General features: G+C 38.8%; 2 protein-coding genes across 5 annotated transcripts in view; both read left to right on the top strand.

Moving 5' to 3' along the window:
* Positions 1–10,745, top strand: part of NUP37 (nucleoporin 37) — a 52,487-nt gene extending 41,742 nt beyond the window's left edge. The window contains exons 6-10 of the mRNA XM_061417101.1: positions 204–294; positions 6,652–6,833; positions 7,553–7,603; positions 9,862–9,955; positions 10,478–10,745. Of these exons, the coding sequence (XP_061273085.1) occupies positions 204–294; positions 6,652–6,833; positions 7,553–7,603; positions 9,862–9,955; positions 10,478–10,591 (532 nt within the window). The 3' untranslated portion in view covers positions 10,592–10,745. The remainder of the gene's footprint in view (positions 1–203; positions 295–6,651; positions 6,834–7,552; positions 7,604–9,861; positions 9,956–10,477) is intronic.
* A 13,925-nt stretch (positions 10,746–24,670) lies between these two features.
* WASHC3 (WASH complex subunit 3) overlaps positions 24,671–26,051 on the top strand; it is a 58,749-nt gene continuing 57,368 nt past the window's right edge. The window contains exons 1-2 of one of the 4 annotated variants that reach the window (XM_061417096.1): positions 24,671–24,848; positions 25,407–25,505. In XM_061417096.1, the coding sequence (XP_061273080.1) occupies positions 24,798–24,848; positions 25,407–25,505 (150 nt within the window). In that variant the 5' untranslated portion in view covers positions 24,671–24,797. The remainder of the gene's footprint in view (positions 24,849–25,406; positions 25,506–26,051) is intronic. The other 3 variants (XM_061417094.1, XM_061417093.1, XM_061417095.1) reach the window with 3 other exon arrangements.

Here is a 26,051-nt window from a genome sequence, read left to right as displayed (position 1 = left end):
AATGTGGTAAAACTTAAATTCTTCATACTGATTTTACATTTTCTAAAATAATTATAATTGTTATAATTTTCTATAAAAGATGCTTTAAATACAGATATCTACCCTATAATCTCTAGTTGATAGCCTTGAATAAATTTAGGGAATTTCTTTTTTTTAGTAACATATCAAAAATATTTAACATTATACTCCTGTTCTTTTATTAGGATTTGGAACTTGGAAGGAATACAGACAGCTCATTTTGTTCTTCATTCCCCTGGAATGAGTGTGTGCTGGCATCCTGAAGAAACTTTTAAGGTTATTATTTATAACTTAGCTTTCTTTTATCAAGCAGAAAAGACATACAGATGTGAAATACCTGCACAGAGAAGAAAAAAAATATTAATGATTTGTTTTTCACCTCAGAGACTCTTGTCACAAATGCATTTAGGTTAGTCTGCTGCTAAGTCCCTTCAGTAGTGTCCGACTCTAGCAACCCCATGGACTGCAGCCTACCAGGCTCCTCCATCCATGGGATTTTCTAGGCAAAAGTACTGGAGTGGGGTGCCATTGCCTTTCCGAGGTTAGTCTAGAACGTTTTAAGTTCTCTGTAATCAAGTTTTTATTTGACAACCATCATCTATTTACTCAGAGTATACTTTTCATGCCTTTTGATAGGTTATAATCTAAACACTAATGCCTGGACTATCTAATAAGCAGTATTTGTTTTTAAAAAAATATATTAAATCCATACTTGTGAGCCATAGTATGTAAACAGAAAGCATCAGGGCGTAAGACAAATTTGACCTAGCTGCAGTGGTATTCAATTTCTATTCAGACTAAAGCTTTCTAAAATTCTAAAAATACACTATTGAGTTATTATCAGTTGGCCTAAATTCCATTGAGAAGGTAGGAGCCATTCAATACAAGAGTTCTGTCATTTGCCAGTATCTTCTCCTGGGCATTACTCTACATTCCAGAATCTAAAACGTTGCCACATTCATCTTCTTAAGGTGAGTTCTTCCACTGTCCAGAGTTCCTGTTAGTTTGTAGGCATCCTGCTTTTCATAGCCCTCTAAGGTCTTCATACTTCTCCATGACTTTTCTGTCCTCACACTTGCACAAAAAGATAAACTTGACTAATCACAGCAGATTAATAATACCTACTTATGTTTGGCTCATGGTCAGCATTTCATGTAGTTAGTTCATTTAAACCACAAGCCTTATGAGATGGGTACTGTGATGATCTCATTTTACACATAGGGAAACCAAAGCTCAGAAAAGTTAAGTAACTTGCCCAGGTTCACACAGCTACTAACTGGAAAAATGGACATTTGTCCCCCAGCAGCCTACTCCATAGGCCTTACTCTTAACCCTAGCATTCTTGTTTCCCCATTTCAGTCTATCACCTTCGCATTTTTATTTCTGAATATTTGAACCCATCACATCTTTGAACTTCAGTTCCTCTTTACCCATCCCATGATCTAAATCTCCTCTACTCTCTCAGAAATCATCAGTGATATTTTTAACAAATCCAATGGGCTTTTCTTCCATTCTTAATCCCAAGGCAGCATTTATACTGTTGATCATTTCTGCCTCGAAACGCTGCTCACTTGGTCTTTAAAGCTGCATTATTCTAGCCATCTTGAACATCTGTGCATGTATATTTCCTTTCTCTTTCTCCTCTGCTAACTATTCTTTCACTATGTATTTATCAGATCAGATCAGATCAGTCGCTCAGTCGTGTCTGACTCTTTGCGACCCCATGAATCGCAGCACAAATTGTTGTAAAGAGTATTTCTCACCTACACTGTACCCTTTATTATAATAGAGCATAAAAGAATGAAGTCCTTGTCATTGAGTTACACACTGACTTATAAGAAAGAAAAACATGTAAATACAGTTACACAGACTTTAAGTGTTGGAATCAAACATCTAGTTAAGTAAACTGATGACAAAAAGAAGGATTAATCATATACACTCGCAGCCTTCAAAGTAATCCTGAACTGAGATGCCCCAGACTACATTAGTGTGTTCTCTGAACCCTGAGATACCATGAAATCTTGTTTCAGACCTATTGGATATTTTATCAGTAGAATTATATTCTGTATGTGAAGATGAGTGAAATTTTGTAATTTATTTATATTACATGTATAGGGCTTATTTCCATGTGTATATTATTTCTGAATCCAGATTCTAAATTTTATTTTACGTCTAGATTTCTCCTTTGCAGCAGTGAGTCTACATGAAGCGTAATCCAAGAGTCTACCAGAATGTTAATATTACCATGTATAAATATAATAGGCTACTTTTTAAAAAGTATGACCCAAAAAAGCAAAAACCTGTGACCTAGATGATAAATGAGAATGTTTATTGTAATCTCTATCCCAAAATTTATATCTTAATACTTAATTCATGATTATTTAAGATTCCTTTCTTCCATATGCTTTTAGTTTCTATTAATCTTCTCTATGTCTTTGAAATTTCACCCTACCCATCTCCTTGTTTTTCTTGTTTCCCTGACTTCAGAATGTTTGGAAGTCCCTGCTCTAAATTGCATCGACTCAGTATCCTAAAGGAGATCAGTCCAGGGTGTTCAGTGGAAGGACTGATGTTGAAGCTGAAACTCCAGTACTTTGGCCACCTGATGCGAAGAGCTGACTCATTTGAAAAGACCCTGATGCTGGGAAAGATTGAGGGCAGGAGGAGAAGGGGACAACAGGATGAGATGGTTGGATAGCATCACTGACTCAATGGACATGAGTTTGGGTGAACTCCAGGAATTGGTGATGGACAGGGAGGCCTGGCATGCTGTGGTTCATGGGGTCGCAAAGAGTCGGACTTGACTGAGTGACTGAACTGAACTGAACAATATCCTAAAATCATCTTTGATATCTTCCTTTCCTATATGCAAGTTTTTCCAAATCTTTAAAGTTTTTCTTCACTGTCTCTAGAATACATTCCTCTTAGTCATTAATGTGTATTCTTCACCTTTCTATTCCCACAGGTAATCCCTACCAATCCTTAGCTTGTTTCTAAAATCTTTGGCTCTTCAATCTGATTCTTCTTGCCTACTTTAGTTAAGACTGACCTTTAAATATCAGGTTAACTGTGTCACTACTTAACTCAGAAACCTATAATTATAGAAAGGCAACACAATAGCAGTTAAAAGTATGGGCTCTTGAGTTAACTGCCTAGAGTCAGTGCCCAGTTCCACCACTTACTAGCTAAATGATCTTTGGCAAGTCACAAAATCTCTTCTCAATCACTTCTTCATCTTATAAAAAGGAAGCTTATGAAGATTAAAAGAGTGAACACTTATAAAGTCCTTAAAAGAAAACCTGATGCATCATAAGCACTCAGTCAGTTTCAGCTGCTTGTCATTGTTCACACGATCATTACTACTAAATGTAGTAGGTGGTGGTTCTCATTGGTCTGTCAGATCAAACCCAAAATTTTTGTTCTGTTTTGCTTGATCTTGATAAAAACGAGGCAGCCAGAGAAGAAAGGTAAGTCTGTGATCACCTATCTCTTAAAATTCTTATGAAAGTCTTCAGTTCAGTTCAGTTGCTCAGTCATGTCCACCTCTTTGTGACCCCATGGACTGCAGTACTCCAGGCCTCCCTGTCCCATCACCAATTCCCGGTACTTACTCAAACTCATGTCCATTAAGTCGGTGATGCCATCCAACCATCTCATCCTCTGTCCTCCCCTTCTCCTCCTGCCTTCAATCATTCCCAGCATCGGGATCTTTTCAAATGAGTCGGTTACAAATTACACAAGAGAGCCATGTAATCTAAAAAGCACCACGCAAATGCCAGTAATTAATAATAAAGTTACAGGGAATTCCTTGGCAGTCCAACGGTCAGGACTCAGTGCTTTCCCTCTCAGGGCCCAAGTTCGATCCCTGGTCAAGCAGCTGAGATCCCGCAGGCCACATGCACAGCCGTTGATAGTAGTAGGATTTCCCTGGTGGTACAGTGGATAAGAATCCACATGACTAAAGAAGCTGTGCTATTAACCCACCATGCTTTATTGCCTGTCCAAATTGAGGTCCAGACAGACTTGGCCCTTCCATAGCTCATAAGTTAAACCTGAAATTCTCAAGACTTTTGGAGACAGATTCAAAATCTCAAGTGTTTTTACTAGGTCCAAAATAAATCTTCCTGGTCTTCTCCCGTTTCCAGTCCTTCCCGACCTGTGACTTTACACAGCCCACCAGATCACTCCTCAATCTCATAACCTAGTCTTGTAGTAAGGAACACACATGGTGCTGTAGTTAGACCTGGGTTCAAACCCAGGCTCTGCCACAGGCTTAGTGATGAGATCTTCCACAAGTTACTTTAATCACTCTGCACCTCAGTCTCCTTTCTGAAAAATGGGATTGATGATAGCAGTTTCCTCAGATAGTGGTCATGACGACTAAATATTTTTATATATTACAAATTATACTAATACTGTATATATACAACAAATTATTTTTGTTGTGTATTTGTCACTGACCTCATCTTATTGAGAATAGTTTTAAATTCCACCTTTTCTCTTAAGAATCCCCTACTTTTAAAGACTGCCTGTGTTCTAAATAATTGCTCTTCCTTTTGCATCCCACTGTATGTCCCCTTAAATTATAGTCAGTTTTTTTTTTTTTCATGATTCTCTCTCGATGGAAAGTTTCTAAAGATCAAGGATCATGTCATTTACCCTTACTGAACATAGCATGGTGTTTTATATACAAGTGTTTATATGGTTGATCTTCATTATTCACAGATCCTACATTTGCAAGTATGCCTACTCACTAAAATTTATTTGTAACCCCAAAATTAATACTCATCACTCTGACGGTCACAGACATGCATGGAGCAACACAAAATTTGAGTTGACTAATATGCACATTCCCAGCTAGGGCTGAATGAGGCAGTACTCTGCCTTCTTGTCTTAGCCCTCATACTGTAAGTTCAGTTCAGTTCAGTTCAGTTCAGTCGCTCAGTCGTGTCCGACTCTTTGCAACCCCATGAATTGCAGCACACCAGGCCTCCCTGTCCATCACCAACTCCCGGAGTTCACTCAAACTCATGTCCATCTAGTCGGTGATGCCATCCAGCCATCTCATCCTCTGTCGTCTCCTTCTCCTCCTGCCCCCAATCCCTCCCAGCATCAGAGTCTTTTCCAATGAGTCAACTCTTCGCATGAGGTGGCCAAAGTACTAGAGTTTCAGCTTTAGCATCATTCCTTCCAAAGAACACCCAGGACTGATCTCCGTTAGAATGGACTGGTTGGATCTCCTTGCAGTCCATGGGACTCTCAAGAGTCTTCTCCAACACCACAGTTCAAAAGCATCAATTCTTCGGCACTCAGCTTTCTTCACAGTCCAACTCTCATATCCATACATAACTACTGGAAAAACCATAGCCTTCACTAGACGGACCTTTGTTGGCAAAGAAATGTCTCTGCTTTTGAATATGCTATCTAGGTTGGTCATAACCAAGGAGTAAACGTCTTTTTAATTTTATGGCTGCAGTCACCATCTGCAGTGGTTTTGGAGCCCCCAAAAATAAAGTCTGACACTGTTTCCACTGTTTCCCCATCTATTTCCCATGAAGTGATGGGACCAGATGCCATGATCTTCGTTTTCTGAATGTTGAGCTTTAAGCCAACTTTTTCACTCTCCACTTTCACTTTCATCAAGAGGCTTTTTAGTTCCTCTTCACTTTCTGCTATAAGGGTGGTGTCATCTGCATGTCTGAGGTTATTGATATTTCTCCCGGCAATCTTGATTCCAGCTTGTGCTTCTTCCAGCCCAGCATTTCTCATGATGTACTCGGCATATAAGTTAAACAAGCAGGGTGATAACATACAGCCTTGACATACTCCTTTCCCAATTTGAAACCAGTCTGTTGTTCCATGTCCAGTTCTAACTGTTACTTCCTGACCTGCATATAGGTTTCTCAAGAGGCCGGTCAGGTGGTCTAGTATTCCCATCTCTTGAAGAATTTTCCACAGTTTATTGTGATCCACACAGTCAAAGGCTTTGGCATAGTCAATAAAGAGCTACTTAGTATTCCTAAATGCAGGAAGACTGTGAGACGCCTTACGGAGAAAATACGTGTTAGATAAGCTTTGTTCAGACATGAGTTGCAGTGCTGTTGCCTGTGACTTCTATGTTAATAAATCAATATGTATTAAATAAGATGTCTATAAACAGAAACAAGATTGTGTATTGATAAGTTGACAAAAATGTTGTGGTCAGAGACTCACAGGAACCCAACCCTTTAATTTCCTTTAGGATCAGTGATTTGATAATTCACTAACTCAGTGTTTGCAGCAACTTTATAAAGCCTTAACTACTGTGAATAACTCAACTGTGTATGTGTATATATATGTATATACTTAGAGTGAATCTTTATGCTCTTCTTCCTGGGGACTGTGTATAGTCATTTAAAATTGTACCCAGTTTTCTTGTGTCTTTCGTTTTGCCAGTTTCTTGTGAAGTTTTTTAATATTTGATACTCTTTTTTTCACCTAGGCTTATCTTATTTCCTTTGCATTTTACCTCCCTTTTGTAATATATACACATGTTTACATGTTACTGTATAAATGACATTGAATCTCTGTCTCCTTCTCAGATTTGACTAGTAAATTAGGTCGTTGAATTCTCTTTGTTTTTCTGTCTTACAGCTGATGGTTGCAGAGAAGAATGGAACAATTCGGTTTTATGATCTTTTGGCTCAACAGGCTATTTTATCACTTGAATCAGAACAGATGCCATTAATGTCAGCACACTGGTGCTTAAAAAACACCTTCAAAGTTGGAGCTGTTGCAGGGAATGATTGGTTAATTTGGGATATTACTCGATCCAGGTACTTCCTTAGTATATTTATCTATTATTTACCAAAAAATCAGTCACTATTGCTAAATGATCCATTGACCTATTCTTGTATACCTGGGCCACATTGTAAAGCAAAAATAAGACTCTCCTACAAAAGGGCCAGAGTTAATGGGCTTTTACATAACAGTCATGGGTTTTACAGATTTACTTTGAGAGTAACAGAAAGAATAATGCAGAGGAGATCTTTCATTGAGGGTGTGTGTGTGTGTGTGTGTGTGTGTGTATGTGCACGTGTGCACACACAGTCATGTCTGACTCTTTGCGACCCCATAAGACTGTAGCCCAACAGGCTCCCCTGTCCATGGAATTTTCCAAGCAAGAATACTGGAGCAAGTTGCCATTTCCTACTCCAGGGAATCTTCCTGACCCAGGGATCCAACTTGCATCTCCTGCATTGGCAGGTGGATTCTTTTACCACTGAGCTACCTGGGAATCCATTAAGCAATGTTTGCTTATGTTTAAAAAAAAATAAGAACACTGACCCTGTTAAATGATGTTGTTCTATAATGGTTCTAAATCATGTTCATATCTTCAGCTATTTTAATTCAGTGCTTATTTGGAATTTTGTCACAGTTTAAGTACCTTGGGCATTGTGTCCTTTAAAGAGAAAATAACCCTGTAATCCTTAATTTAAGTTCACCTACCTGAGACCAACACATAATTCATAAGATGCAAAATAATATCTTTTAGTTACCCTCAAGATAAGAGACCTGTCCACATGGATCGAGCCTGCTTATTCAGGTAATGTACCATTGTTGGGGGGGGGGGGGGGCAGTTATAATTTGATTTTTGTATTTGATTACTTTGTTCATGCTGTGCCAACTTCTAGAATATGTTTCTAGTCCTCTCCTTTGCACTGAATTTTTCTTTTTTTCTGGTTATTTTATAAATGGATGTTTTGCTTTGTTGTTTTTTGTTTTGTTTTGTTTTGTTTTGGTCTGGATGAGAGATTGTTTTCCAATATTTTCTTTGAAAATGTTTATAAAATACAGAATGTTACTACTCCACTAATTCCACCTCAACAATTGAGAGCATATGCTTTCGTAATTTTTCTGCTGATAAAGATGTAAAATGTAGGTGGGCCCATGTCTATGCATGTAAACTACATCCATTATTGTCCTCAAGTGAGAACACACTGGATATTATAGACCTGTGGCTTTTTTTCCACTTAATGTGCTTGTTTTTCATTTCATTCATTTTTACATAATATTGCTCTGTATAGTGTAGTTTTGGAAATTTACTAACAGAGACTAAAATCAGTAGAACATTTATTATATGCTGCTGCTGCTGCTAAGTTGCTTCAGTCGTGTCCAACTCTGTGCGACCCCATGGACTGCAGCCCACCAGGCTTCTCTGTCCATGGGATTCTCCAGGCAAGAACACTGGAGTGGGTTGCCATTTCCTCCTCCAGTGCATGAAAGTGAAAAGTGAAAGTGAAGTCGCTCAGTCGTATCCGATTCTTAGCGACCCCGTGGACTGCAGCCTACCAGGCTCCTCTGTCCATGGGATTTTCCAGGCAAGAGTACTGTATTTCATCAAATCTAAAATACCCCCAATGAAACTGTAGAACCTAAGGACAGTATTATTTTCTGTATTCCTAAGAAAAAAATGTATTCAACTAAATGTAAGCATGGCCTAGATTATAAGGTGAATCTTGATTTCAGAGATGTGAGCAAATACACATTTTTAAATCAACAAACTCTAGACTCACAGACATAGAAAACTTTTGGTTACAAAAGGGGAAAGAGGGGGAGAGGAGGAGATAAACTTGGAGTTTGGGATTAACACATACACACTATTATATATAAAATAGATTACCAAAAAGGATCTGCTGTATAGCACAGGGGATATTTTGTAATCACCTATAAAGGAAAAGAATTTGAAAAGAAATACATATATATGTATATATAAAATATATGAATAACTGAATAACCGTGCTGTACACCTAAAACTAACATAATATTATACATCAACTATACTTCAGTTTTAATTTTTTTTTCCCAGTTGCTAAAAATAAAACCAGCAAACTATGGTACTTAAGTCTAAAGGAGGTCATCTCAGGATTGGTTTATGTCATTAAGTATTCAGATCTTTCCATCTGTTATCCTCAGTGGCAAGGCTTTGACTTGGTGCTTCCCAGTTGCAAGATGACTTTCAGTGTTCCAGACACCATAGCCTCATACCATGTTGTCCAAAATAAGAGGAGAGGAAGGAGCCACTCCCCTTTTATTGGGGATTGCTATCTTTGCCTTATACCAATTGTCTCTTACCCCTTGGGGTCAGACACCCTGTGCCAGGTCCCAGCTGGGGTTCTGTTAGCTCAGAAACAGGGCAGAATGCCTGTTGGACAGCAACTAATAATATCTACCACACATTAAAGTATTAGCTAGACTTATAGCCTTTTTTTTTTTTTTTTTTGGTCAAGGAATCTTTTTTTTTTCCCCTCATAGCTCCCCTACTGCACTTATTATTGTGGCACACTTGTTGCTGGAGGTCCATTAACACTTGGTGGTTCATTGATTCAATGTATTCCAATGTCTGTTTTGCCTTAATACTTGAATATTTAAACATCTATGTATTCTAGGTGTTTACTTGATTCAAAGGAATTTAAACTCATGAGTTTATCATTAATTTTAAAACAAATATCAATAAGAATTTTAAATGTATTGGGTTTTTAATGTATTGTGCTGTGAAATATTTTTTGTCTGATTCCTTGTTTGTATCTCCTGCCATATTGTGAGACTTTTGGGATCTGCTGACTTTGTGTAACCCTGAAATTTAATGAAGTGACCCATGATAAGCAATTAATAAACATTCACAGAATGAGAAAATATTTATAGCTAACTTCCCTAAAATTCCCAGTCTGATGGTAAATCCATATTATCAAATTTAGACTTATAAAATTAGCATTTTGGTACAAAGAGAAATAACCAATTTTAGAAAAGCTTGTGTTTGTGTATAGGATTCTGTACTTATTTTCATCCTTTGTCTTTTCTTAGATGGTCCACAGTTAATGAAAACTTATTTGCAACCACTGGTTATCCTGGCAAAATGATGAGTCAATTTCAGATTCATCATTTAGGACATCCTCAGGTAATGTGGTGATGTTTGATGGCATATGTGTTTTTAAATTTGTGTTTTCTACTTTTCCACTTACAGCTCCCCAGATTTGTAATACGTAAGTAACTAAAGGATTTATGAAAGAAGAGAAATTTCTCTCTTCTTTCATAAAAAAACATCAAAAAAGAGAAAGCCTTTTTTGATGTTTAAATCACCAATGGTAACGGACTTTTTGCTAATATTCACATACGAAGTATTTTATTTCTTCTATTTCCTCCTTCATTTAAATATAATTTTGCTTGCCTGGTTGGTTTAGACTCTGAAAATGTTTGTGTCTAGGCTGCACCAGTTATCCGTAGTTGATTTGTACACTTCATTCCAGTCAGTTACAAACAAATACTATGTATTTCACCTATGAGGGAGCACATTTTTTAATTCTGTTGCCACTATAAACAAAGACAGTTTTTCAACATACTTCTTGTTTTTGAAAGGTAGTTTTTATTTATTAATGTTGGTGATGTATTGAACTTCTTTAATCCTTCACATATTTTATAGCCCATCCTCATTGGCTCTGTGGCTGTTGGATCTGGCCTTTCCTGGCATAGAACTCTTCCACTGTGTGCAATCGGAAGTGACCACAAGCTGTTGTTTTGGGTGACTGAAATGTAGAATAAATTTTCTATGTACTTAGATCCATAAAACTATATTATTAGTACATATTTTGGAGAATTTCTTATTTTTATATCAAATATATACTGTAAGATCTAGAAATGTTCCAGTTGTTGGCTTTTGTTAAATAAAATATTGATGGTTTGAAAAATCATTTTCCTGTTCTATTCTATGTATGTGTGTGGTTTTCTTTTTTTTTTTTTTTCTAAGTCAGCTTTTAAGACTATGACTAACTCAGCAGCTCTAGGAAAGAGAGATGATTAGGGAAGCTTAATGCTTTTGATTTTATCACAGGATTTTCCAAACTGTATCTTATGTTCTATACCTTAAATATATGCTACTTTCCTAATTCTCCAAGACATAAACATTTACAAAAGGGAAAAAAGGCCTCTCCTTTCACCATTATTCTGGAAATTGGTTGAATGTATTAAATGTATGTGTGGGTAAATGTATAGGCATTTTCTGTTACTATATACATACACAGGAGACATAAGAGACGTGTGTTCAGTCCCTGGATAGGGAAGATCTCCTGTAGGAGGAAATAACAACCACTCCAATATTCTTGTCTAGAAAATTCCATGGGCAGAGGAGCCTGACAGGCTACAGTCCATAGAGTCACAAAGAGTCAGACACAACTGAGCAACTTTAACCTCATAAATATAGGAGTCTTATTACAACTTTCTCAGTAATTATAAAGGATTACTATTCAATTTAATATAAGAAATGATTTTCTTATATCATGTTATCAGTCTGCTTATTACTATATACTAATTCCTTTTGATTGGGTGTCTCATCATTCTCAGAACATTTGGTATATGGGATAAAGCTTACCCTAGAAAATAACTTATGATGTAATAACGTTAACAATCTCCACCTTTTATAAATCTTCACCATTCTTACCAAAGTTGAATGTTTTTGAGATGGCACCTGGTGGCAATAGAACTACATGCACCCTCTTCACAGTCATTGAAGTAAACATTGTTTAAGGCAGCCATGTCATGTGATCTAGTCAGAAGCGTATAATACAGCTAAATAAATTTCTACAAACTCTCCATTCCTACAAATTAATGCCCTCTCTGAAGCTGCATTTCCACCTATAAAATGGAGATGGGAATCACTGTCTCATGGAGTTACTGTGAGGATTAAGTAAAGGTGAATGAAGATACCTAACATGTCCAGCACAGATTTGTAAGTAATATTAATTTATTTCAGAGATGAATAATTCTTATTTTTGAAGAACTGGAGATTAATGCAAATAAATGTTCAAGTTTTCTTTTCATAAGACATCTTAAGTATCTTATGACACATCTTATGAAATCAAAATTATCTTTGAGAGATACAGAATTGTTACAGGTAAATTTTTTTTTTTTTTTTTTTTAGTAAAATCTTGTAATCATGTACATGTATAAACTGCTACATGTGTTTAATTATAAGGAAAAATTGTATAGCATAGCAGTTCAGTTCAGTCACTCAGTCATGTCCGACTCTTTGCGACCCCATGGACTACAGCACGCCAGGCTTCCCTGTCCATCACCAACTCCTGGAGCTACTCAAACTCATGTCCATCAAGTCAGTGATGCCATCCAACCATCTCATCCTTTGTTGTCCCCTTCTCCTCCTGCCTTCAATCCCAGCATAGGGGTCTTTTCCAATGAGTCAATTCTTCACATCAGGTTGAATAGCATAGCAGTTCCCAAGTTAAGTATTGAATACAGTAAAATATTATTACCAAGTATTAAAAATATTTTACCCCTTCATAAGTAGATTTTTAACTTAAGGCAAAGTTGAAGGAATTTTGACATGGTTCCCTTTTACAGTCTCTGTGAGGGGATAGAGAACCCTAAAAGCGTGAAGATAGACCAAAGACTTTGTAAGAGTTTGTCATTTTAGGGTGTATTTAAAAAATGATAAATTGGGTCAGTATATTTGAAAATTGTCTTATACTTAGGAATTGAGTGGACTTAGGAATAGAGGTTGGAGAAGTATGTTGGGGCTTGGGTATTGGGGTATCTTGGAGATGGATCCTCTGGAATAAGGGCTTACCCATTTATAAAAGTTATCCAATGAAACTACCCACTGGGCCTGGTGTCTGTAGGGAACATACTGGGGGAAAACTCATGGTGATTGTGTGAATACAGTTCTGCCAAAGAGAGGCAGGAAGTGTTACCCTCAAAAGAGAAAAGGTGATTACATCTGTAAATTAAGGTGACTCTGAGATAAGACATTCTCAAGAAATGAGAGGGATGTCTTTAGCCCTTTGGGAGTGGTATGCATTTTATCCTGAGTAAACTTGAGACTATTTCAGATCCTAAAAGGTGATGCTGTGAAAGTGCGCACTCAATATGCCAGCAAATTTGGAAAACTCAGCAGTGGCCACAGGACTGGAAAAGGTCAGTTTTCATTCCAGTCCCTAAGAAAGGCAATGTCAAAGGATGCCCAAACTACTGCACAGTTGCACTCCTCTTAACATGCTAGCATGTTAAGTACTGCTCAAAATTTTCCAAGCCAAGCTTCAACAGTGTGAACCATGAACTTCCAGATGTTCAAGCTGGATTTAGAAAAGGCAGAGGAAGCAGAGATCAAATTGCCAACATCTGTTGGATCATTGAAAACGCAAGAGAGTTCCAGAAAAACATCTGCTTTATTGACTATGCCAAAGTCTTTGACTGTGTGGATCACAATAAACTGTGGAAAATTCTTCAAGAGATGGGAATACCAGACCACCTGACCTGCCTCCTGAGAAATCTGTATACAGGTCAGGAAGCAACAGTTAGAACTGGACATGGAACAACAGACTGGTTCCAAATAGGGAAAGGAGTACGTCAAGGCTGTATATTGTCACCCTGCTTATTTAACTTCTATGCAGAGTACATCATGAGAAATGCTGGGCTGGAAGAACCACAAGTTGGAATCAAGATGCTGGGAGAAATATCAATGACCTCAGATATGCAGATGACACCACACTTATGGCAGAAAGGGAAGAAGAACTAAAGAGCCTCTTGATGAAAGAGGAGAGTGAAAAAGTTGGCTTAAAGCTCAACATTCAGAAAACTAAGATGATGGCATCTGGTCCCATCACTTCATGGCAAATAGATGGGGAAACGATGGAAACAGTGACAAACGTTATTTTCTTGGTCTCCAAAGTCACTGCAGATGGTGACTGCAGCCATGAAATTCAAAGACGCTTGCTCCTTTGAAGAAAAGCTATGATAGACCTAGACAGCATATTAAAAAGCAGAGACATTACTTTGCCAGCAAAGGTTCATCTAGTCAAAGCTTTGGTTTTTCTAGTAATCAGGTATAGATGTGAGACTTGGACTATAAAGACAGCCAAACACCAAAGAACTGATGGTTTTGAACTGTGGTTTTGGAGAAGACTCTTGAGAGTCACTTGGACAGCAAGGAGATCCAACCAGTCTATCCTAAAGGAAATCAGTCCTGAATATTCATTGGAAGGACTGATGCTGAAGCTGAAACTCCAATACTTTGGTCACCTGATGTGAAGAACTGATTCATTTGAAAAGACCCTGATGGTTGGAAAGAATGAAGGTGGGAGGACAAGGGGATGACAGAGGATGAGATGGTTGGATGGCATCACTGACTCAATGGACATGAGTTTGCGTAAACTCTGGGATTGGTGATGGACAGGGAAGCCTGGTGTGCTGCAATCCATGGGGTCAGAGTCGGACACGACTGAGGAACTGAACTGAACTGACTGAAGCATTGAGAATTCTAACCTCTTTATTTAGATCTCATATATAGGCTATTTGACCACTTCCCAGCTTCTACTTTGTTAAACTTACTGTGTTCAATTATTGGGTTGGCCAACAAGTACTTTAAATGGTACAAAGATATTCTTTTTCCTTAGTAAACTTTGTTCTTAGTAAACTGTGTTTAAATTAAACTAAGATGGGAGGAGATGTTTGATGGGGAATTAACTATTGGTCATCACTTCTAATTCCTGATAAATAATACAAGACCTGATTGTGTATGTGTCCCCTGGTTTTAGTTTTTCCATATTTGTTTATAAATATGCTTAAGAGGTTTCTCTTTGTTGAATAAGTTTTCCTCAGGATTCCTTCTCTTACAAACATTTTAGAAAGAAGAAAAAAAGGTTGTGCTTATGTTCTAAAACTTGTATTATTTAGGACTGTTGAAGCAAAAGTCAGGACATCACAAATCTGCAAGATGTCAGAACTAAATCCTACCCTTTCAAAATGATGGGATCATAAGTCTCATTTTATTTTTATGATTTGGCTTTTATGTTATGAGTATTTCAATGTCTCTCCCATGCCAAAAACACAAAATTGTACACCCGTGCTCTCCAATTTGTTTCTTTGGTAATTTGTGACTACATATTGACACTGACCTTGAAATGTTCCTGTTGCTGTTTTAAATCTCATGTCAGTGGAGAAGAAATTGAAATCTGGTTTCCACATTTGTGTCTGGTTTTCTGTAATTGTCCAAAATCTGACATTATCCCAGAAATGCTGATTGGGAGGTTATGAGACAGTATTGTGCCCAAGACTAATTTCTGAAGAGAGAAATTTGCTCCAAATTATTCCCCATATTTTTTGTACCTCAAAAAATTAAACTCAGTTTAACCCAACTTTAGACCATACCAGTAATATCCTTGGTTCTAGGCCCAAATAAAAAGTTTTAAGTAAAAACGATCATTATGATAGTCCATTTCCATACATTCTTGATGAGAGCTTGCTCAGGCCCTCAGAAGCAGCATTCTGTTCCAGTATATTCTATCAAGCTATTGTTTTGCTCAACAGCAGGGACAGGAGAGAACAACAACCTTGCTGGTTCAAAAACATTTATGTTTAACAGGCATCTAAAAAGAATTTCAAACAAGCTAACATTTGTTTCTAATTATACATCTAAAGAAATGTGCTATTTAAAACATAGGTAGAAGTTTTGTTATTATTAATGTGGCTTTAATTTATAGCTACCATTTGTTCACTAAGCACAGTAACACAACAAAATAATTAGGATATCAGCTTTGAGGATCTCATTTCACAAAAGGAAAAACGAGCACACATTTGATGACATATCCATTACTCAGACTCAACAGAACCAATTTCTTTTGCATGCACTGACACAGACTTCATGGGAAATCAGAAACATTGAATTGTCTTGCTGACCTACTCGGCTGTTCTTTAAACTACATTAGTAAAAACAATTGTTGACCTTATGAGGATCCAGTTACATTTGCCTGACAATTTCTCTGGATGACCTTATTTCTGTTTTCACTTATGTCTTTGTTATATAGCTATTTGCCTTGTTGACCAACTTGTAACAGAATACACTACCTTGGGACTTGTAACACACACAAAGCTTATAAAATCCATATGAACACTGGTAAGTAAAAGTGAGGTCACCAGGTTTCTCAGCCTTTGCAAACAGTTTGAGTAACCGATAGACTTAAAGATCTATGAAACAAGCATTTCTATCAACTGCAGTTTTAGTGCTGTATTGAACTGAGTGTTTCCTCCCTTTGTAATAAAAGACAGTAAATGCTGTTGATCCCTTTGCTTCTAATGGTGGCTAAACACAAAACTTTCATCATTCTTATAAACACAGCTGTTGTCCTATCAGTAAGCCAAATCCAGACAAGATTAGACTTTGGCCAAAATTAAGGTTAATCTCTGCAACCATCTGAAGAAGAACTTTCTAATACTGTTTTAGGAAATCTGTTTTTGAGACTGTATAAAGGAAATCAGACCCAGACAACTAACTTCCAAATAAGCCAGAGACAACTAGTGGTAAATTAGACCACAGTGATAAGGTAGAGACTGTCTAAACAAATTTTTGGTTCATTTTTACTTAGACTATAACTGTAAGAAATTAATTTCTTAGTTGACGTTTAAGTTTAAACCAGACCAATAGAAATTATTTTAAAATAACTTTCAGAGATCTTTTCTTTAATGTTTCTTGTTTAATTGCAAGTTCTTTCTTCCACTAGAACTAATGAAAACTAGGTGTTTATTTTTTTTCTCTGAAATGGATGCTGGCTATTTGGTCTCTGGTTCCTCTGCCTTTTCTAAATCCGGCTTGTACATCTAGAGGTACTAGGTTCACATACTGTTGAAGCCTAGGTGGAAGGATTTTGAGGGTTACCTTGCTAGCATGTGAAAAGAGTGCAATTGTACAGTAGTTTGAACATCCTTTGGCATTACTTTCTTTGGGATTGCAATGAAAACAGCTTTTCCAGTCCTGTAGTCACTAATGAGTTTTCCAAATTTGATGGCATATTCAGTGTAGCACTTAAACAGCATTATCTTTTAGGATTTTGCCAACATCCGGTGGATTGTAGAAAAAGCAAGGAAATTCCAGAAAAATATCTATTTCTGCTTCATTGACTATGCTGAAGCCTTTGACTGTGTGAATCACAACAAACTGTGGAATATTCTTTAAAAAATGAGAATACCAAACCCTTTAAAAAGCTGGCTTAAACTTCAACATTCAAAAAACTAAGATCATGGCAGCCAGTCCCATTACTTCATGGCAAATAGATGGGGAAACAATGGAAACCATGACAAACTTTATTTTCTTGGGCTCCAAAATCACTGCAGATGGTGACTGCAGCCATGAAATTAAAAGACACTTGCTCCTTGGAAGAAAAGCTATGACAGACCTAGACAGCATATTAAAAAGCAGAGACATTACTTTGCCAGCAAAGGTCCGCAAAGTCAAAGCTACGGTTTTTCCAGTAATCATGTATAAATGTGAGAGACCACAAAGAAGTATGAGCTCTGAAGAATGAATGCTTTTGAACTGTGGTGTGGGAGAAGACTCTTGAGAGTCCCTTGGACTGCAACGAGGTCAAACCAGACAATCCTAAAAGAAGTCAACCCTGAACATTCATTGGAAGGACTGATGCTAAAGCTGAAGCTCCAACAATTTGGCCACCTGATGCGAAGAGCTGACTCATTTGAAAAGACCCTGATGCTGGGAAAGATTGAGGGCAGGAGAAGGGGATGACAGAGGACAAGATGGTTGGATGGCATCACCGACTCAATGGACATGAGTTTGAGCAAGCTCTGGGAGATGGTGAAGGACAAGGAAGCCTGGAGTGCTGCAGTCCATGGGGTCACAAAGAGTCGGACATGACGGAGCAACTGAACAACAACAATACCAGACCACCTTATCTGTCTCCAGAGAAATCTATATGCAGGTCAAGAAGCAACAGTTAAAAACCAGACATGAAACAACGGACTAGTTCAAAATTGGGAAAGGAGTACATCAAGGATGTAAATTATCACCCTGCTTATTTAACTTATATACAGACTACATCATGAGAAATGCCACGTTGGATGAATCACAAGCTGGAATCAAGATTGCTGGGAGAAATATCAAGAACCTCAGATATGCAGATGATACCACTCTAATGGCAGAAAGCAAAAAGGAACTAAAGAGCTTTTTGATGAGGGTGAAAAACGAGAGTGAAAAGGGTACCTTAAAACTCAACATTTAAAAAACATGGCATCTGGTCCCATCACTTAAAGGCAAATAGATAGGGGAAAAGTGGAAACAGTAGCAGATTTAATTTTCTTGGGCTCAAAAATCACTGTGAGTGCAGCCATAAAATTAAAAGATGCTTGCACCTTGAAGAAAAGCTATGACAAACCTAAACAGTGTGTTAATAAGCAGAGACATCACTTTGCCAACAAAGATCCATTTAGTCAAAGCTATGGTTTTTCCAGTAGTCATGAACAGATGCAAGAGTTGGACTGTAAAGAAAGGTGAGTACCGAAGAATTGATGCTGTTGAACTGTGGTATTGGAGAAGACTCTTGAGAGTCCCTCGGACTGCAACGAGATGAAACCAGTCCATCTTAAAGGAAATCAATCCTGAATATTCATTGGAAAGGCTGATGCTGCAAATGAAGCTCCAATAATTTGGCCACCTGATGCTAAGAGCCGACTCATTGGAAAAGACCTTGATGCTGGGAAAGATTGAAGACAGGAGGAGAAGGGAGAAACAGGATGAGACGGTTGGATGGCATCACTAACTTGATAGACATGAGTTTGTACAAACTCTGGGAGATGTTGAATGGCAGGGAATCCTGGAGTGCTGCAGTTCATGGGGTGACAAAGAGACAAAATGACTTAGAGACTGAAAAACAACAACAAAGTGTTTATATATAACAGATAAAATAACTCAGACACATTTTATTATGAAAGTAAAAGTCACTCAGTTGTGTCCGACTCTTTGTCACCCCATGGAATAGTCTATGGAATTCTCCAGGCCAGTATACTGAAGTGGGTAGCTGTTCCCTTCTCCAGGGGATCCTCCCTACCCAAGGATTGAACCCACGTCTGCCACACTGCAGGCAGATTCTCTACCAGGTGAGCCACCAGGGAAGCCCATGTTTTATTATAATTGTATAATAGCTTGGCTTGGTTTCCAGCCTACCAAAAAAGGGGGTGGGGGGAGAGGATTCCATTAAGATGTAAATTGTCTGGCATTTTAGATACTTTGCTAAAAGTTCTGTAGGACTGATCCTCCTGCACGTTGGACACAAGTGCCTCCAGCTGTGTTGTGAGCAGCTAACTTTGCTCTGTTCTCTCCAAATTGATGTACTAAAGAGAACATTTGTGGGAGCATCCTTCACTTGAAATCTGTAGAGTTCTAATGAGATTTGCCTGGGAAAGTAAAAAACCTGATCATATATACAGCTAGCTGCTTCAGCGGTCTCACCCCATCCTGGACCTCCCCACACCAAGTACATTAACCCATGTACTTGGACCCATGGAGCAATTCTGAAATTCTGTTAGTGTTTTTGACCTATTCCTTTCCCTATCATTCTACCCACCTACCACAGTAACTAAGATGTGTTTGCATGTATGTATAATCTTTACAAAACCCTGGGTCATTGCTTCCCAACCTGTTGATTGCAAATAACTGGGAGAATATGAAATATTGGAAGAGTTTGTCAATCATCTTACCACTCATAATCCTCTTCTTCCTTGGAAGCTGTGAACTCCTGGGGTGCTAAGATAACACAGATGGCCCCCAAATCAAACTGCCCACATAATTCTAACAGACGTTGACCTAAAGTGTCCTGCCATTTCCCACTTCCTCCCCCAAAACATCCATTAACAATAGAAGGACTGAGCCTGCCAATGAGGCCTTCCCTCCAGTTCAAAGAGTCTGGCTTTTGAAGATCTCATTCAGAATTCTTGAGAGGGTTAAAAAGTTCCCAGATACATCAAGGTGTGCCTGTCATCTTGATAACTGTTTTGTGACCCAAGGTTTGGCTCGAGTTCAGATGAAAGCTAGAATACTTTATCCCTGCCTATGTAATATGTAAGGCAAGATTTTCTAAAGCAGGATATATTACAGGAAAATGAGTAGGACCTGGCCTAGAAAATAAAAGGAATTGAAATACTATCTTTGAATGAAAACTTGGGTTTTTAAGATGGATTTCCAATATAGTTAACTGATTTCCATTTAATATTCTCACTTTAAATCCTCAACAATGTATATGTATTTATTCAACAAATATTAAATATCGAGCCACAATCATCTGGGGTTCCTCAATATTTTCTATTAAAAACAGCTTCTCATGCTGGAAAATATTGTGAACCACTTTGCTAGACTAACTGGCTCATACCTTCTGGCCCAATCATTTTTTAAAGGGTAATAGAAAAGGTTCTAACATGATCATTTTGAATTCTAGAAACAAGGCTACATGAAGAAATGTTGACATTGAACTTACAGAGTAGTGTTAAGTGATTTTATGAGGTTGTGATTCAAAATAACCTGACTGCTTTAAGGAGTCCAGGTGCTGAGTCATTTACTGAAACTGCCAGAGGAGAATTAATTAGAAGCAGCTGATAGTGGCATCATTTGCTGCTTTTTTTTTTAATAAATAGAGAAGCTTATTCTGAGAAGAAGACAGGGTACTATAGAAGGTGTACAAAGCTAATGACTGAAGCCTGCCTCATTAATACCCCCACCAATGGGGAAAAGAAAAAAATCTGACTTAGGAATTCAAGATAAAAATACCTTGGCTCTATCAAAATGGTAATGGTTAGTTCTAAGAAGAGTTATTGTGGGTTACATTCTTCTTTCCTATGCTTTTTTTCTTTATGTTTTCCATAAATAAACATTTCACTTTCAATAATAAATTCTTAACTTAAAAATAAGCAGATTCTGCTATCATGTGCATGGCTCTGTAACAGATATAAGGGTATAAAGAAATGGACTCCTTGGACTGCAAGATCAAACTAGTCAATCCGAAAGGAAAACAATCCTGAATATTCATTGGAAGGACTGATGCTGAAGCTGAAGCTCCAATACTTTGGCCACCTGATGCGAAGAGCTGACTCATTTGAAAAGACCCTGATGCTGGGAAAGATTGAAGGCAGGAGGAGAAGGTGATGACAGAGGATGAAATGGTTGGATGACTATCACTAACTCAATGGACACGAGTTTGGGCAAACTCCAGGAGATTGTTAATGACAGGGAATTCTGGCATGCTGCAGTCCATGGGATCACAAAGAGTCAGACACGACTGAGCAACTGAACAACAATAACAAAGAAATGGAAACTGGCCTGTGACCTCTAGGAAGTTACAAAGAGGTTAACAATACCACATGGTCACAATGTGTTGGGTATCAAATGAGTGATGAAAGCAAGGTGCTTTATGGACTAAAAGAGAAGTGACAGTTTAGAAGACACTTGGATGTGGGGCACCAGTTCTTCAGAAGTGGGGTGCAATGTTTTCAGTTCAGTTCAGTTCAGTTGCTCAGTCGTGTCCGACTCTTTGCGACCCCATGAATTGCAGCACACCAGGCCTTCCTGTCCATCACCAACTCCCTGAAGTTCACTCAAACTCACATCCATCGAGTCGGTGTTGCCATCCAGCCATCTCATCCTCTGTTGTCCCCTTCTCCTCCTGCCCCCAATCCCTCCCAGCATCAGAGTCTTTTCCAATGAGTCAACTCTTTGCATCAGGTAGCCAAAGTACTGGAGTTTCAGCTTCAGCATCATTCCTTCCAAAGAAATCCCAGGGCTGATCTCCTTCAGAATGGACTGGTTGGATCTCCTTGCAGTCCAAGGGCCTCTCAAGAGTCTTCTCCAACACCACAGTTCAAAAGCATCAATTCTTCGGCACTCAGCCTTCTTCACAGTCCAACTCTCACATCCATACATGACTACTGGAAAAACTATAGCTTTGACTAGATGGACCTTTGTTGGCAAAGCAATGTTTTAGGGATTGTTAAAACAGGAGGTTTAATTGAGAGTCTGGATAAGGGATGATTAGACCCTGTCTCCCCATAGTTTCCATAGCCAGCAGCTACTCCTTCCCCTCTGATCACTTCTTGAGAAACTGAATGAGGCTCTAGATCCAGAAGTGAGGTACCTTTCTGAAACTGTTACCTGAAAGGCGAGTGTTCTGTGTTTTCTTGGATTCTGTAATTATCTTTTTAGCACATATTCATCACATAAAGTTATATTAATTATATGTATGAAAGTGAAAGTGAAGTTGCTCAGTCGTGTCCTACTCTTTGCGACCCTGTGGACTGTAGCCTGCCAGGCTCCTCTGTCCATGGGATTCTCCAGGCAAGAATACTGGAGTGGGTTACCATTTCCTTCTCCAGGGGATCTTCCTGACCCAGGGATCGAACCCCGGAGTCCCGCATTGGAGGCAGACACTTTAAACTCTGAGCCACCAGGGAAGCCCCAATTATATGTATAATTATATATAAATATATGTAACTATATATATAACTTTATATATAATATATATAACATTTATGTATATACATATACACATATATATACGTATATACATACATACATATATATATGTATATATAAATTTCTGTATCCCTGAAGCTCTGACATTTGTGGACTTAAAGATCCTGGGAAAGACAAGCATCTACCAGGACTAGCTAATTCCCAAAGTTAATCAAACAATTTACTTGCAAGCACGTTTTTCATACACAAACCAACCAATCTGAGACCATTACCCCCAACCACCTCCTTATCTAAACTTTTACACCAAGCCAATATTTCCCCTGCCATAATTTAACCCAGGTCAAGGTACAGACAAAAGGGACAACTCCTGTGCCCTAAACCCACTGGAATTATTCACACCATCCAGCCTTCACCTGTTTCTCCTGTCCTGCCTTGCCTTTCAACCAAAATCACAATAAAGGATATGGCATAGACTTTCCCCTGGCTTTTGCTTCTGTCTGCCTCCCAACCAAAATTTGGTATTTCCCCTACAACCTGTGTGGCATCAGGGGTCCCCTTCTCTTGGGAAACATAAGTAACCTTCTTTCAATGGTAATTACCATTCAGTCATCACTCATCAACTATGTAAGTTAAAGTCCCAGAGTACAACATAGCAAAAGGACCTCCCCCGTACTAAGCAAGCTTTCTTAATCATTAAGCTATATGCTGTTTTATTGGGCCCCCCTAACTGTAAATATATCCAGATATCTTCTCCTGAGGTAATCCACTTTTTAGGGACTACTGCCTACAAAAGCCTAGAACCCAATTTTGTAGGCACAATTAAAAGGCACAATTTAAGAAGGAAACTGAAACAATGGATTCTTAACTAGGTTAGGTTATATCTAGCCTAGAATGAATAAAGAGGCTAGAATTCCTTTACTTAACCAAGTCCCAATAGATGATTGAATCCACCTGCAATGCAGGAGACCCTGGTTCGATTCCTGGGTCAGAAGGAAACCCTGGAGAAGGCATTGGCTACCCAAGAATCTGCCTGCAATGCAGAAGACCTGGGTTCGACCCCTGGGTTGGGAAGATCCCCTGGAGGAGGGCATGGCAATCCACTCCAGTATTCTTGCCTGGAGAATCCCCACAGACAGAGAAGCCTGGTGGGCTACAGTCTATGGGGTCACAACAAATCAGACACATCTGAGTGATCTAAGCACAGCATCACTCCTGGGGGAAGGGGAGAGCAGGGTAGCGGGTATTTAAATTTATTTTCCCACTATGCTGAACCAATACTATACTCCTCTAATTGTTTGTTCATCCTGAAGCAGAGCAGAAAGAAAAACAAAAAAATAGGACCCCAGTCTCATTTCCCCCACCTAAGAACTGATTTCATGATAAAAGTGACTTTCTAGTTATCTGCTATGGAAACAAAGATAACTATTAAAAGATTCTTAAATACTTTAATTTAATGGCTATATGCAGGTGGCATTTAAAATGTCTGACTCCTCAAATCAGTATTCATTACAATTTACTTGCTTTGTCTCCAGAATTTAGTACAATAGGTGAAATCCAATGAGAGAAACTCTAGAGGAAGGATTATATATTCCAGAGGATTTCTGGCAGTTGTCCAAAACTTCTAGATATTGTTTTTAACAGCCCTGGAAATTCAGTTAAGTTGTGAGTGGCACTGCTGTCAGGAGCTATGGATGATTGATGAACACTAATGATCAAGGATCCTAGGAGACGGAGAGACACTCCCACTTTTCTGTTAACTAGAAATTACATCTCATAGCATTATATTTCTTTTCTTTTTTAAAGAGCACTTTGAAAAAAACATTTTTGTCAATCGTCCAATTTAGGATAACGTTTCTATAGTTCTCTGCTGCTGCTGCTGCTAACTCGCTTCAGTCGTGTCTGACTCTGTGCGACCCCATAGACGGCAGCCCACCAGGCTCCCCCATCCCTGGGATTCTCCAGGCAAGAACACTGGAGTGGGTTGCCATTTCCTTCTCCAATGCATAATTCTCTATATAGACACATATGCTAAACCGCATTCAATCTTTGTTTTCACCACAAGGCCTAACAGAGTATCTGGCACTTAATTTTTTTTTTTTAATTAACGAATAAATTAGCTGCATATATAACACACCAGACTAAGCAGAGATAAACTCAAACAGACCCCACGGTTTACTTTTTAATTTTGGAGTGGGGGCAGACTGGAGGTAGGTAATTAAGACTACTGGATTACAGCCTTCTCCACCCGACCCCGCCTTGTTTGACGTCACAATCCGGAGCTGGAACTACCATTCCCAGAATGCTGTGCGAATGGGCCGGCTCTCTGGAAGGCGCCGAGTGATTGGCGGGAGGAGGCGTTTCCTTCCGGCGTTTCCCCGGATCGGGAGGCGTGGACCAGGAGAGGCGTTCGGACGCTATTACCGGGTTGGGCGGGCCGGGCTTGGGAGGGGTTTGTGGGTGAGCCCTTAGTCCCCCGCCCGCTGAGGAGATGGATGAGGATGGGCTTCCTCTCATGGGCTCAGGCATAGACCTGACTAAGGTTTGTAAAGATGGAGTTGGATTTCGGCAACCTGGGAGGAGGATGGGGAAGGGACGCTGGGTTCCCAGAAAGACCCCACCTCTCTGCCCAGCCCTGGTCTATGCTTGTCTTCCCCCTCTTTTGGGAGGGAGGGTTCCACAGTTCACCTTAAAAAGGGGTCCTTTCCGAGCCTTCTAAGGTGGGGCGGGAGTAGTATGCCTCTCCTCCTTCCTTTCCCGAGTCACGAGTTCTTATGTTCAAGGGTAAGAACTCTTACCCCTTCCGACCTCTAACCCGACCTCTTTTATATTTGGCCCTTTCAGTTTTTCGTGTGTTTATGTGGGTTGCCTTTACCTGCCAAAGTTCGCATCTGTGAATGCGAACCCGTTCTCAAACTTTGCAGCCTCTGTCGTTTTGGACACCCCACCCCCACAGTTTAGGAAAACAAATTAATGACTATTCTCAGTACTTCCAGTAATTGTATCACACAGGAGAACGCCTCCTTATTATTAATATCAAGGTGATTGCGTGGTGTACGTTTCGTCCTGTACGGATCATGTTTATTTTTACGTAAAACAGGTGCCAGCTATTCAACAGAAAAGAACGGTGGCATTTCTAAACCAGTTTGTGGTGCACACTGTGCAGTTCCTCAACCGATTTTCTACAGTTTGTGAGGAGGTAGGTCCTTTGATACTGGTTTAATGAGTGGCCCAGTGTCACCTTGCACTTTAGAAGGTAACAAATGAGTAAAGTAAGAATTACGGTGTATGCAATCATGTACTATGACCGCTTGTCCCCCAGTTATTCTGTTGACATAGCTTAAATCCTCTTTGATTCCATTACAGTCAGTTCTTACAGCCCATCTCTGCTGAATGAACTTTCTGGAGGTTTTGTGAAATAGTTCAGTAAGGTTTATTGTGATTAAACAACAAAAGCAGTTCCAAGATTTCACAAAAACATTTTTTCTTTTTAAATTTTGAAGTTGGTTATGTTTTCCCTAAGGATTGCATTTTAAATATATACTGTTTCAGTTTCTATTAAAATTATGTTACATTGCTTGATGAAAAAGATGATTTGGGAGGTAGCCTAGAAACATAACTTGGGCATCAAATATCATGATAGAAGTAAAAATACTTTCTGCAAATGAGTTGTGAATTAAGGATCAAGTAACCCAATGACCCAGGTGGCACAGTGGTAAAAGAGTCTGTCTGCCAGTGCAGGAGA

The sequence above is a fragment of the Bos javanicus genome, chromosome 5 (genome assembly GCF_032452875.1).
Source record: "Bos javanicus breed banteng chromosome 5, ARS-OSU_banteng_1.0, whole genome shotgun sequence".
Classification (NCBI taxonomy): Eukaryota; Metazoa; Chordata; class Mammalia; order Artiodactyla; family Bovidae; genus Bos; species Bos javanicus.
The sequence above is the reverse complement of the archived record's forward strand: the minus strand, read 5'-3'. Positions and strand labels throughout refer to the sequence as shown.